At 43.7% G+C, this 14636-nt stretch overlaps 1 protein-coding gene across 1 annotated transcript in view; it reads left to right on the top strand.

Annotated features, from left to right (window-relative positions):
• The window catches only part of AFG2A (AAA ATPase AFG2A), a 603999-nt gene extending 602729 nt beyond the window's left edge, over nt 1-1270 (top strand). The window contains exon 16 of the mRNA XM_075348829.1: nt 404-1270. Coding sequence (XP_075204944.1) covers nt 404-580 — 177 coding nt within the window. The 3' untranslated portion in view covers nt 581-1270. The remainder of the gene's footprint in view (nt 1-403) is intronic.
• Nucleotides 1271-14636: the final 13366 nt, after the last annotated feature.

Here is a 14636-nt window from a genome sequence, read left to right as displayed (position 1 = left end):
TGACTGCCTTGCGTGTGACACTTAGTCCAGCACTAATGATCGCCTGTTGATAAAACACATTACGGTAAACTGAATCCGACTCTCTGCCCCTTTCTCTTGCTCTCAGATTACATAGCAAAAACCTGCTGACAGATTCTCTTTAACTCCCTTGGGGAATCCTATTGAGGTGGTGTTACACCAACAACTCAGTTATAGAAAGCACAATGTATATTTAGGTGTCCACATGCCAGAAATCAGTTACTGATGTTAAAACAATACATGAACTTGCCATGTTTGTATGATCTTTATTCCAAAGTGGAGTAGTTTCTATGACTTACCCTCTTGCTTATACTCTAACCTCAGTCTATGCTTTATATATTATTTTATATATTACATGACGTACCATGGGCTTTATTTTTTGCAGATCACTGCTGTTTGTCGAGAAGCTGCATTATTGGCTTTGCAAGAGGACATAAATGCTAATTCCATTACGGGAAAGCATTTCGATCAAGCTTTGACCGTTGTGACACCAAGAATTCCCGACTCCCTTATCAAGTTTTATGAGACGTACCAACAAAAAAGTGGACTGCATAATTTATAAGATGTCTTATGTAGGTGGAAAACACATTAAATCATCATGTCATCAGGTTTCTGCCGTGACCGTTGTTCGAAAAAAAAATGCTAATAAAGAAAAATCAATGGCTTGTGAAAATGTTACCTAATGAAAACCAACCTGCCATAGAGCAAAATGCACATGAAGTTAAAGTGAGTAATTCAGAATCTATACACAGTACATCCATTTGCCAAAGGAGCTGCTGAAATGTTACCTCAGGAGGTGAATCTCAAGATGGGTGATGAGAGAATGTGCCTGACAGACAGTGAGGGACGGCACATTCCTGAAGTACAGTCAGTTAATGAATACGAGAGCGAGAAATGGGAAGGAAGTGTTATCTCTATGGTGGGTTTTCTTTGAAGCAGAATTGAGTTATATCATGTTAGAGACAAGAAGAGCGCATTTCCTTAAGGGCAAATTTTGGTTACTTGCTCAATACGGGAAAACTCAAATCGTAGATCTGCACATGACGGAGTCAATCTTATGGAATCTAAAAGAAAAACGTGTGCTGCATGCTGTAATACTGTGGAAGCTTAGAGACACCATTTTATTTATATATATGTATATATATATATATATATAATATATATATATATATATATATATATATATATATATATATATATATATAATTTGTACTGCTTGAAAAAAGTCACTTGTGACTGAAATGTCGTGCTGATGGGCCATTAAATAGGCTTTTTCATTCAAGATTGAAGCTGTGTGCTGCCTTCACTTTTTTTGCTGCCCATTGAAATCGGGTGAGACTGATTGGAAGGACCTTGCACCACAACAGGTTAAGTGCTGCTTCTATTTTTGCAATCAATCTATATATATAATTGCCTTATTCTGTCTGTCTGTCTGTCTGTCTTGCTCCAAAATTGTGTCCTTACGGTGACAAACAGCGGATTGGCGCTGGGCTCGCCATGGCCCCGCCCCCCCCACACGGATTGGACGCTCGGCCTCACGGATTGGCCGCTCGCCTCGGCTCCTCCCCCCCGCACGGATTGGCCACTTGCCTCGGCTCCGCCCCCCACACAGAGTGCCTGCTCACCTAGGCTCCGCCCCCCACATGGAATGGCCTCTCGCCCCGAGGTGAGCGCATCAAGGTCCTGCAGCGGCGGAACACACACACACACATAAGAACAGACACACACACACACATAAGAACAGACACACACACACACATAAGATCACACTCACTCTCACACACACCTCACACACACATCAGATCGCATCCACACACGCAGCGGCGGAACACACACGCACACACATAAGAACAGACACACACACACATCAGATCACACTCACTCTCACACACCTCAGACACACATCAGATCGCATCCACACACTCAAAACATACCGTGATATCGCTTGCTTCTCGGCGGCGATCCTGTGCGTGCAGTGACCTTCCAGGACCTGCCGGAGGATCACATGGCCGGAAGCATGTGGTATCTCCGGATGTTGTGATTGTATGAGCGCTGTGCGATATCGTCAGTGTGTGTGTGCGTGTATGCGATCGAATGTGTGTGTGTGTGTTCTGATGTGTGAGTGTGTGTGTGTGAGTGTATGCGATCGGATCTCTGAGTGTCAGCAGAGGACACTGCGTGCAGCACAGCTGCTGGGACTGCCCACCGGTGGGCTCAGGGACAAGTGGGGTGTGTGTGTGAGTGTATGCGATCAGATGTGTGCATGTATACTGTCTGATGTGTGACTGTGGAGCACAATGGGGGGTGCACAGCATGGGGGATGGAGCACGATGGGGGTTGCGCAGCATGGGGGATGGAGCACGATGGGGGAGTGCAGCATGGGGGATGGAGCACAATGGGGAGTGCAGTGTACAGTACAGTGAGTGTGCAGTGTATTTCTATATTGATATTGCGGGTTCCCCCCCCATTTACTAGCACCTCAACATCATAAAAAGTGTGCACGCCCCTTTTTTCTATCAACACACCACACACACTGGGAACCACAAACACTACCCTACACAGACACCCACACACACAGACAACGCCGCACACACACAACACCCAACACACAAACACCGCGGCACACACAAATATACGCACATACCGCACAACACACACATTGCACAAAACATACCTCCCCCCAAAACACACACACACACCCCACACCCACACAAACCGCGCAACACACACACACAACGCTACAGACACACAGCGCTCCACAAACAACGCAACACACAAACAACACCGCTCTCACCCCCCGCCACACCCAGACAACACCCAGAACATGTACAGCCCCTACACAAACACTTGGTAACTACACACAACAACATCTATATATATATATAACAAAAATCATACATTAACTACACAATACGTAAATTCTAGAATACCCTGACTCTGTCCACATGGCTAATTTGTAAACTATACAAATTAGCCATGTGTGGAGTGGAGGCACAAGCCAGAGGCGTAGCTAGGGGGCAGCTGGCAGGGCGCTGGCGGGCTGCTTGATGCTGCGGTGTGGAAGTCTGCTGGGGTGGGAGGCGCTATTCTCTGAGCGTGGCTGTCACGCTGACAGCCGCACTCATAGAAAGTGCAGCGCGCGGCTCCCACTGTTCAATTTTCCCTGTATCTGTCAGACGCGAGGACAATTGAAGTGGTGATTCCTGGCACTGACTTCTGGGTCAGTGCGATGGCTGTCATGTGATCAGGTCAGCTGATCAGACTGCTGACCCGGAAGCAATCGCCGCAGCGCGGAGGCGGTAGAGAACCGCTGATAAGTTCTCCACTGTGGAGCTGAAGAAGACGAGGAGGAACATTATGGGGTTATAGGGGAGTATTTATGAAACGGTATGAGGGAGAGAGGGTGGGGGAGGGAACTATCAGTGGACACACTATGGGGGGACAGATGGTGAGGAATGGGAACCATCTGTGGACACACTTTGGGGGGACAGAGGGTGGGGAAGGGGGCAATATCTATATACACAGTATGGGTGGGGGAGGGAACTATCTGTGGACAGAGTATGCTGGGAAGAGAGGATGGGGAGGGGGTAGTATCTTTGGACACAGTATGGGGAGAGAGAGGATGAGGTTTCATGCATGGGGAGAGAGAGGATGAAGTTTCATGCATGGGGACAGAGAGGATGAGGGGTGATGCATGGGGACTGAGAGGATGATGGGTGATTCATGGGGACAGAGAGGATGAGGGGTGATACATGGGGATAGAGAGGATGAGGGGTGATGCATGGGGACAGAGAGGATGAGTGGTGATGCATGGGGACAGAGAGGATGTGGAGCGAACTGGAAAGAAATTTTGAGGACACAGAATAAAGAGTGACAAGGTATGAGGAGCAAGTGGGCAGGATGGGGAGTGAGGTGGAAAAGTATATGGACACACAGGAGGTAGTGAGGAGATGATAAGGGATGAGAAGAATGTGAGGGGCACAGAATAATGACTGGGTAGTGGAGGGGGGTGCTATGGAGAGGGGACAGAATGGGAGGACAGTGTGAGGTTATAGCAAGGAGGGGGAGTGTGATGAAGGCACTATAAAGACTGGGCAGTATAAGGAGACACAGTGTAAAGGACACTGTAAACAGTAGGCTCAGTTTGGAAAGAGGGAATATGTAGGCCATGTACCATAAGAGGGACAGTGTGGGTCATATTTTGTGCAGAGAATACTGTGAGGGGCCATTATTTATTCTGGGGCACAGTGTAGGGCTGATATTTTTAAGTAGAAGTATTATAATCATTCTGCTACTTTTAGGGGTATCGTGTCGGGATGTGTTACAGAAGACCGGAGAAGATGGAAATCTGCAGAGACGAGATGTGAATGTGAAAAGTCATCATTGCGTCAGGACAGGATGAAGAATAGAAAGAAATGACTAGAGACAACATCATCTATAAGGTACCTGAATGTAAATATTTATTTGTAATACTGACTATGTTCTCATCATTAGGCCTTGGTCCCACTTGCGCATTGCTTCTGATGTGAGCGCAATGGGACCCCCACTGATCAGCTGATTATGGTGCAGGTGGCCAGAAATGCTTATTTCTGGATCTGCTCTGTCCTCTGATGGTGTCCGCGGCCGGGTACTGCACATCCACCTCATTGATTTTAATAGGAGACTGCTGCCACTATCAGAAGACAGAGCAGATCCAGAACTGAGCACTTCCGGCCACCTGCCACCACCGACACCTAGAGTAGGGAATTGGCGGGGTTGCCAGGTGCTGGACCCCGACCAGTCAGACATTGGTGACCTATCCTAAGGAAAGGTCATTAATGTTAAAGTAGTGGACAATCTCTTTAATAAAGTCTTGTGCCGTCTGACAAGTGAAGGGTTACTATGTTTTGAATTTATGTTGTTATGAGCATTAAAGGTGTTGTCCAAATTTGTGATGAGTCCGTCACCCCATGTGTCACTCTTTGTGACTGCAGCCTTCTGAATTCTCTCAGTGTGCACACTCCACGAGGTCAGGATTCTCTGTTGCTGGCGTTGACAGTGGGAGGTTCTGAAGCTGCAAGTATGCGATTTACATAGATGTGGTCACGTGCTGAACAGACATGCGCAATGAAAATGACTTGACTGAGGCTGGACACATCAAATCAGAATGTGGCCACAAGTATACAACTCTCATACCTGTGCTCACGTGATTGTCCACTCTCTCCACTGGCACCGGCAACCCCCCCCCGCACCTCAATGTCGGCTGACGGCGCCTGACAGTATTTTTTACACAAAAAGCACTGTATATATATATATATATATATATATATATATATATATATATATATATATATTTATTTATATATACATACAGTCAGGGCCAGAAATATTTGGACAGTGACACAAGTTTTGTTATTTTAGCTGTTTACAAAAACATGTTCAGAAATACAATTATATATATAATATGGGCTGAAAGTGCACACTCCCAGCTGCAATATGAGTTTTCACATCCAAATCGGAGAAAGGGTTTAGGAATCATAGCTCTGTAATGCATAGCCTCCTCTTTTTCAAGGGACCAAAAGTAATTGGACAAGGGACTCTAAGGGCTGCAATTAACTCTGAAGGCATCTCCCTCGTTAACCTGTAATCAATGAAGTAGTTAAAAGGTCTGGGGTTGATTACAGGTGTGTGGTTTTGCATTTGGAAGCTGTTGCTGTGACCAGATCTAAGGAACGGTCTAAGGAACTCTCAATTGAGGTGAAGCAGAACATCCTGAGGCTGAAATAAAAGAAAAAATCCATCAGAGAGATAGCAGACATGCTTGGAGTAGCAAAATCAACAGTCGGGTACATTCTGAGAAAAAAGGAATTGACTGGTGAGCTTGGGTACTCAAAAAGCCCTGGGCGTCCACGGATGACAACAGTGGTGGATGATCGCCGCATACTTTCTTTGGTGAAGAAGAACCCGTTCACAACATCAACTGAAGTCCAGAACACTCTCAGTGAAGTAGGTGTATCTGTATATATATTTTGCAGGGACATAATATTAAGGAGTTGCTATCTCTTCATTTTCCTGATACACATGTGTAGGTTTAGTTTCATCACGTATCATCTCCATGTGACCGCTGCAGTATATAACTCTTTAGTAAGGAACGGCAAACAAGGAATAGAAATATGATTACTTCCTTTCTCTCTGTTGATCATAGTGTGTAGATTATAATCATTAACTTCTTATTTGTTCTAACTTCTAACCTCTTCCGCTTTTTGGTTTTCTTTGCACATTCATAGAGATGTTTTATATTCATTGAGTAATACACCTTTCTCTATACACATAAAATGTTTTTATCCTGGCAACATATTATTTAAAGAGATAGAGCTAATATGTTCTAGCGAATAACCAATCAGTCACCGGTCACATATAACGTAGGGCAGCTTTACTGGCAAACTTTACAAACTTATGCCTGATCACAAAGCTGTAGTTTTCCTATCACATAGGAAGATTTGCTGAATAAAACAAAGTAATGCCTCATATGAGTGGGCAGTCACGTGGCCATATGTATGTGATTTCACTACTTGCGGTCGTGGGCCGACTAGTGATGAATCAGCAGGTCCATGCTTGCCTGCTTGGTACTTGTCACGAGTAGTTGAATTCTCAGATGGGCGCGACTCGAGTATCCAAGTATAATGGAAGTCAAAGGGGAATTTGAGCATTTTTGCCTAGCGGCTTTAGATCATTGTATTTTTGGGATGTGCGATCCATGTCTTTTTCTTCATAGTATGGTATTTATATCAGTCTATCCCCCTCTTCTTTTTTTTTTTTTTTTTTTTTGCTTGGATCTGCACTCTCCCCATTTGGCACAGGTGATTTTAATCAGCAGGAGACTGCAAGAGGGGTCAGCCTTCTTTTTGCTCCCAGTTCACATATGGGAGCCAGTGGGAGGTGAGTGCACAGCTCCTCTCACTGTGTGCTGGTGCTGTGTGGTGGCTGCTGTTGTGGTGGTGTGGTGTCAGTGGGGCGGCGCGGCCTGGAGCCTTGGGGGCTTTGCCTTGCAGCATGGGTGCTGTGAGGCACCAGGTCGCCCGCCCTGCGCTTTGTCGCTGCGGCGGTGGTCAGTGCACGGTGCCACACAAAAAGGTCAGGTTAGGGACCCACTCAAGAGGTTTGCCGTGACGTGGCAGTGGGCTTAATACAATCTGATCAGAATGGTAACAAAAGAACCTCATGTTCTATTTAATTTTTTGCCTAGCGGCTTTAGATCATTGTATTTTTGGGATGTGTGATCCATGTCTTTTTCTTCATAGTATGGTACTGTCATTATTCTGCAATCACAATGACTGACTGTATTTCTTAGACCAGAAAACCCCTTTATGTTGATGTCTTACTTAAGGCCAATACTAGTTCCGTTTTTGTGCTCAGCTTTTCTACATCGTGTTCCCCAATGCACAGATTATAAGACTGAATGATCGGCAATGGTAAACCTGTTTAAACTGGCTGTGAAGTATAAGGGCTCATGCGCACGTTGCTGAATTTCATGCATTTACGCTGCGTATTGCATGCGAACTGTGTCCCCTGCACAATCTATGTAGATTGTGCATGAAACGTGCACACGTTGCATTTGAGAGCGCAGAGATTTGGATGCCAAAATTTTGTTCCAAATTGCTGCATTCTAAGAAGCAACATGTCAATTATTCCGTGCGCTTTGGATGCAGCTCCTGCTCTGTCTATGGGAGAAGCTGTATCCAGAGCGCATGAAATCGGCTTTTTTTCCTGCAGAAACACTGCATTCATTCCGCAGTGTTTCTGCAGCAATTTGACGCGCACATGTGCTTTCAAATCCCTGCAGAAACTTCTACAGGGACACGACGCAATGTGTGCATACAGCCTATGGCTACTGTCAGAGGTGCAGGTAGTCCACAACTCTATTGCATTTGACATCCACCTCTAAAATATTTCTTAGCTGCAAGGTTCCTACAACAGTTTCATAAATGCCACAAAAATGTGAAAGATGCTGCAGTTTACAATATATGTAACTGCTGAAAGGGGGGAGAAAAGGCGCAAATAGGGTTTTACCCGGTATTAACCGTGTAAGGATGTAGAAAGATACTCACCTGGAGCGGTTGTGCCAGTCACAACCCCTTGTAAAGCATATGAGTGTCCGCGTGGTTCCAGCAGCAGCCCCGTGAAGACTTAGTGAAAAAAAGGACATATATATATATATATATATATATGTGAGAATCGGGTTTTAGCCGCGCTAAGGAACCACTGTTGCCAGGATGTAGTTTATATTGAAAAACTCTTTCTTTATTACAGCATCCAACGCGTTTCAGAGACATAAGCCGTCTTTTTCCCTGAAATGCTGCGATTGTAAGGCGAGACTCATTTCTCTCGCATCCATTCAAGTGAATGGGGTGAGAGAAAAATCGCACTGCACTCGCGGTACACCGCTGTACCGCGCGTGCAGAGCAAGAATCGTAATAGCCGGCTATGGAGGAGAGAGGGAGAGAAATCTCTCCCCTCCGCAGCACCTGCCCGTCCCTCCTGAGAGCCGGCCCTCCCCCCGCAGCTGAGGTCCGCTCGCATGATCGGACCGCAGTCGCAGGGATACTAGCATGACACTTGGCTCCTGCTGTGCTGCCAGCGCGAGCCGAGTGTCATGCAAGCATCACAGTAGTGCCCCGTGTGGCCCCAGCCTAACCGCAAGCCGTGAGTGGCGTCACGACATATAAAAACTGACATTACCTGTTCGCCATATTGAACAAGTCCTGTGGCGTCCTTGAACAGGATCAGCACCCCTGGGGTGTCACAATGACAATATATGATTGCCTGTGATTAGAGATCTGCGAACCTGAAGTTTGGTGTTCATACTGAACACAGACTTTATAAAAAGACAGGGTTCGGAGTCCAGGTGCTTTACGTAATGAAAACCACTCGTGAGCGAGCATCACTGTGCTCGGGTACGCTCGGTGCTCAGCCCAGTGTGAGCCGCTTGCAGTGTTTCATTGGCTCGCACTGGGGGTAACAAGAATGTGATCAGATGTAGTGTGCACCAAATAAAATGGGAAAACCTCAGTCACCCTCCCACAGAAGTGTACTGTTTATGATTGGCTGCATGTGGAACGAGACCGGAACTGCCCAGTTAGTAAGTTAAATTGGGGTTCAGATCAAGTCCAAACCGAACTTTAGTTAAAGTTCAGGTGAACCCGCTGAACCTAACTTCCATGGGTCTACTCATCTCTACCTGTGATGATTATTCTTGACCCTAGTGAGCACTGATTATTTTCAAACTAACTCCTACACTCATTCAGTAACTGCCAGATGTATTACAGTGCACATACAGCAGCCTCAATACAACTGAGCCCTTAGGTCGGGTCCACTACATAGCCACAATACACCATCTTGTGAGTGCTGTCATCCTAGGGAAATGAGCAGAAGTTTTTCTTAGGTGTTATCCTAGTTGCATCAGTTTTTTCATCTATTTTTTTTATCACTGAATCAGGCAGACTCTGAATTTTTTTTTTTTTATCCATTGACTGTTAACTAGTGATGAGCGAGCACTACCATACTCAGTACTTGTAACGAGTAATTGGATTCTCGAATGGGCACAACTCGAGTAAGCGTAAGAGTAAGTCTATGGGGAACTCGAGCATTGTTATGGGAATTGTTCCCGAAAAATGCTCGAGTTCCCCATTAACTTCCATTACACTCGGGTACTTGAGTTTCTTACAACCGAGCATCCAACTGCTCGTTATGAGTACCCGAGCATGGTAGTTCTCACTCATCACTGCTATTAACAATATCAAAAGTCATGTATAAATATAGGAAAACGGGTTTTAGCCGCGCTGAAAAACCACTGGTGCAGGATTAATGAAGAAGTTTCTTTTTTATTACAGCATTTCCAACGCGTTTCAGAGACTGGAACCGTCTCCTTCCTCAGGGAAAAAAGAAATCATGCAGCTGTCTAACAGTCAAGTGTTATAAAGGAGGATAAAGACTGCCACGTTGACAGCCATGACGTCATCCACCCACTCTGTTTGCAGGGCAATGACTCATAGACACGTGGAGAACATACAAAAAAAATCACAATTAAATACAACAAATTATTGTAAAGCACAAATTACTGCATGCGATAAAAATGAACATTATTAAAAGTTTTTAAAAACAAGTTTTTCGTGGTCCATTTTTAACATATAAAATTTGAGATTTGCAGGCAAAATTCAAAAAAAAAAATTTCTTTTTTCCCTGAGGAAGGAGACGGTTCCAGTCTCTGAAACGCGTTGGAAATGCTGTAATAAAAAAGAAACTTCTTCATTAATCCTGCACCAGTGGTTTTTCAGCGCGGCTAAAACCCGTTTTCCTATATTTATACATGACTTTTGCTGTTTCACGGGGCCGCTGCTTTTTAACCAAGCTGACACTCCTATGCGATTTCAGGAGTTGTGACTGGCACAACCTGATCAGGTGAGTGTTATCATAACTTTCCGTCATTTCTGGTTTTACCGGGTAAGACCCTATTTGCGCCTTCTGTCTCCCCACCTCTAGCACCTGTATAATTAACAATATCAAGAATGACACTAGGATGTAACTCTACCATACTTGTCAAGTATGTCCTTCCAGTTTATTCTGTGTTTTATGGACATGTAGACTTTAATGACCCAGTCTAGTCCTCAAAGGGGATGAGAAAAGGACATGCTTTGAGTCTTACGGATGGAAGACAATGATCGGTTTGTAGTGTATGGTTCAATGAAACGCTGTACAATAGAGTGCTGTCCAAGAAAAAAAACAAAGGGCTCAGCTGTGCAGTGTCTACCTTTGGCTGTGGTCATCTGTTTCTTGGAGATGTGATCACTATGGTGTGTGGATCCTGTGGACTACGTAAGACTATATATCATCCCAAAGATCTGTCACTTTATTACAAATATTTGGTATCACCGCAGATATGATAAATACTATAAAAGTAGAAGTAAAAAAATTGAATTGCTGTTTTTTTTTTCATCCCATCCCACCCCAAAAGAAAATGGAATACAAGTTTTAGGACCTATCACCCTCCCTAATCAAAATTGATTCACATAATTCTTCCATGACGTCTCAGAATATACCGTAACTCCCCGTCAAACTCCGCCGCACCCAAAAGCATCTCAAAGATTGACTGACTGGTTCAGGTAGCCTTTATCTATCCCCCATTTCTTTGAGATGGCTGGTTTGTCATTGTAAATAAGCACTTGTACCCAGGGCTAGATTTACTGTAGGTCTTCGTAGGCCCTAGGCACACCAATGTAAATGCAAAATGTATGGAAAGTTTCCATATCCCATTGGAAACAGTAATTACAAATTAGTTTACAAACAAACAGAATTTTATGTTTACAATTTCAGTGAAAAAGTTATCAGACACAAGGTGGTATTCACATTATGAGGTTGTTAGAACATTGAAAAGAAACTTCAATGATATCCCCACAGTATTAGTTCATATTGCTGACAGTGAAGGACAAAAACCAGCAGTTGTTCACAAACTCAATGCTTTACTAACACATTTGAACAGATTTGAAATGCTTTTAATGACCATCATCTGGAAAGATATCTTAAAGGGAACCTGTCAGGCGCAATATGCACCCAGAACCACGAGCAGCAGTTCTGGGTGTATATTGCTAATCCCTGCATAACCGTCCCTTTATACACTAGCATAGATAAAGAGATCTTTAGAAAAAGTATTTGTAAAGCTCTTTTACCATATGCTAATGAGCGCGGGGACTAGCCCCCCTGGGCGTTAGTTTCCTGGCCAGTCACCCCCAATAGCATGTTAGTACGCCCCTGTGGGCCGGCTATCAAGCTAACGAATACGCAGCGTCACAGGATGATCTCACTCACCTCTCCACCACCATCGATGCTGGATTTCGGCTCACTCGCCTTGACCCCAGAGTTTTGGGTCATGTGTATTACTGCAGTTTGAAGCCAGGACGCGTACACCCGGCTTCATAGTGCGCATGACCCAAATTCTGGGGTCATGCGCACTGAGCCGAAATCCCCTGTTGGACACTATAGTAGAAAGATTTTCGGTCTGGTTGAGCGCTATTGAATGGGCTGACAGGCTATGACAGTGATTTACTTTTATTATTAAAATAATAAAGAACTCCTGTTAATTACATACAACGCGTTTCAGCAAATAATCTGTTGCTTTCCTCAAGTATCTTCAATAGCGCTCAACCAGACCGAAAATCTTTCTACTATATGCCTACTCCCATTAAGGGAATTCGGTTAGAGCTGCTGAGTGGAACAGGAATTGCTAGATCTAATGTGAAGTCTCCAGCTGAAGGACGGTGGATCGCACAGACACTCCAGGATCCAAAGTGCCGGTGAATCCTAGGAGCCAGCAGCGATACCTAACCCGGACACCTCCAGCACAGCAACGAAATATCAGCGGTGACATTAGAAAACCCCCCATCCCGGAGGATTTATCTATCTATCTACCACCGGGGTTGTGCGAGGGCGCACAACCTCTTCAGGTGAGCAAAACCATAATTTATTATTAAACACACTCCTAGCCCACGGGTGCTTCTCATATGCGCTACTCTATTTTTCAGTAACTGTTGGACACTATGGCAGTGGAGAGGTGAATGAGATCATCCTGTGACAATGTATATTCATTAGCATGTCCACAGGGGAGTACTAACATGCTAATGAGGGTCGACTGGCCGGCGAACTAACGCCCAGGGAACTACTGTGCTCGCTCATTAGCATATGATCTAAAATCTTTAGAAATACTTTTTCTAAAGATCTCTTTATCTAGTGTATACAGGGATGGTTAGGCAGGGATTAGCAATATACACCTAGAACGGCTCATGGCTCTGGGTGCATATTGTGCCTGACAAGTTCTCTTTAAAGAACATCAACTTGGTGAGCAAAGTAGTTCAATATGTTGTCAAATATTGTATGATTCTAGTTTATTGGAAGTTACTATTAAATCACATAAAAATTTATCAGTTCACATTATTTTTTTCACCTCCGGATATTTATTTTCTACAGTTCGTAGGCCCTAAAAAAGTCGTAGGCGCTAGGCACAGTACCTACTATGCTTAATGGGAAATCCAGTACTGCTTGTACCTTGTCCCCCCATCCCACCTCATTGTAGATCGTAAGCTCTCACGAGCAAGGTTGTCTTTTTTGCTCAAATTATTGTATTTTCTATAAGTATTACTTGCTTGTATATGAACCTCTGAATGGTAAAGCGCTGCGGAATATGTTGGCGTTATAGACAAAGATTATTATTATTATTTTTACCTTAAAGGGATTAAAAAAAAAACCAAGACTCCATGATGCCATCTTGATGGAAATATTGAAAAGTATCGGTTCATGGGACAGATTAATTTTTTAATCAAAATGCTTTTATTGTGCAAAAATACAACTTTATAGTGAAGTATAGATGACAAAATAAATTTGGTATCACTAACTGCAATAACTGAAGAAAAAACAACATGGCAATCACACTGCAAAGTGACACCCCCCTCCCAAAAAAAAAGAAAAATTAGAATAGTGGTTTGTTACATTACATCAGCCCCACAATGATACCATTAAAAATACAATTATAAATATATAAATAATAAGACTAAATTAGTTGAATTAAAATACACATTTTCCGATTTTTTTTTTTTTTCTTTACAATGAGTAAGCTTTATTAATAGAAGCTGGACAGTTGTGTTGCTGTTGAGTCATCCATATTCTCCTTCAGGCCAGGAGGATGATCTTTAGGTCTCCATGGGGAATACATAAGGTAGCCAAAGATAAGGGGAGAAAACTTGTAACTCTTCCCAGAAGTAGGCTTGTCAGGGAGATTTGTCATATTTGCCTGTTGTAGTTTTGCTTCTGTGAGACAGCCAGGAAGAGGCAATCTGTGGTCTTCCCGGTTTTGTTTCGTCTACAGTTCCCAACCCAATGGGAATTGTGGTTCCTTAACAGCTGTTTGGGTCCAGGTTGCCTAAGCCTCCTGTACGGAAAGTTCCCTTCACAGTGCGGTATTCAGTAGGGCCAGACAGAGGCTGCCTTCTGTTTATGAGCACACCTCGAGCACTCACTTCCCTTCTACCTGCCTCATTACTTTTTGTGTGTGTACGGAAACTGCAGGTTCACTTCCGTCACTCATTCATTTTAACCTTTCAGTACAAGGCACTGAAAGGAGCCACTATGCCTCTAAAGCGTTATGTGCATGGAGTGCTTTCATTGGAAGGTTTAAGGAAAAAACAGCTAATTTTGCTCTTAACTTTTTCCCTCTGTGTTTCATGACTGTAACAGTATAATTCAAGTTTTAACAAAACCGCTCTGTAATAAAGTAACATTACCATTGCCGATGTTTTAGCTACACTATTTTCACAATACCAAAATCCTGGTCTCCCTGACTACACTAGAAAATACACTCATTAAGACGTCACCGGCGTACCATGTGGCATATATGTTTATATAGATTAAAACTGTAAAAATTCATACAGGTACCCAGATTTATAATTACAAATAAAACTTTCATGTTAGTATAAGGCTATGTGTACACGTTAAGTATTTGCATGCAGAAATAAATACAGTGCAAAAATGCACATTTTTGGAGCATTTTGTATGCGTTTTTCTATTGAATTCTGAAAGAACTGACATGCTGCACA

This window comes from Anomaloglossus baeobatrachus, chromosome 1 (assembly GCF_048569485.1).
Source record: "Anomaloglossus baeobatrachus isolate aAnoBae1 chromosome 1, aAnoBae1.hap1, whole genome shotgun sequence".
Taxonomy (NCBI): Eukaryota; Metazoa; Chordata; class Amphibia; order Anura; family Aromobatidae; genus Anomaloglossus; species Anomaloglossus baeobatrachus.
This window is presented reverse-complemented; position numbering and strand designations above follow the sequence as displayed.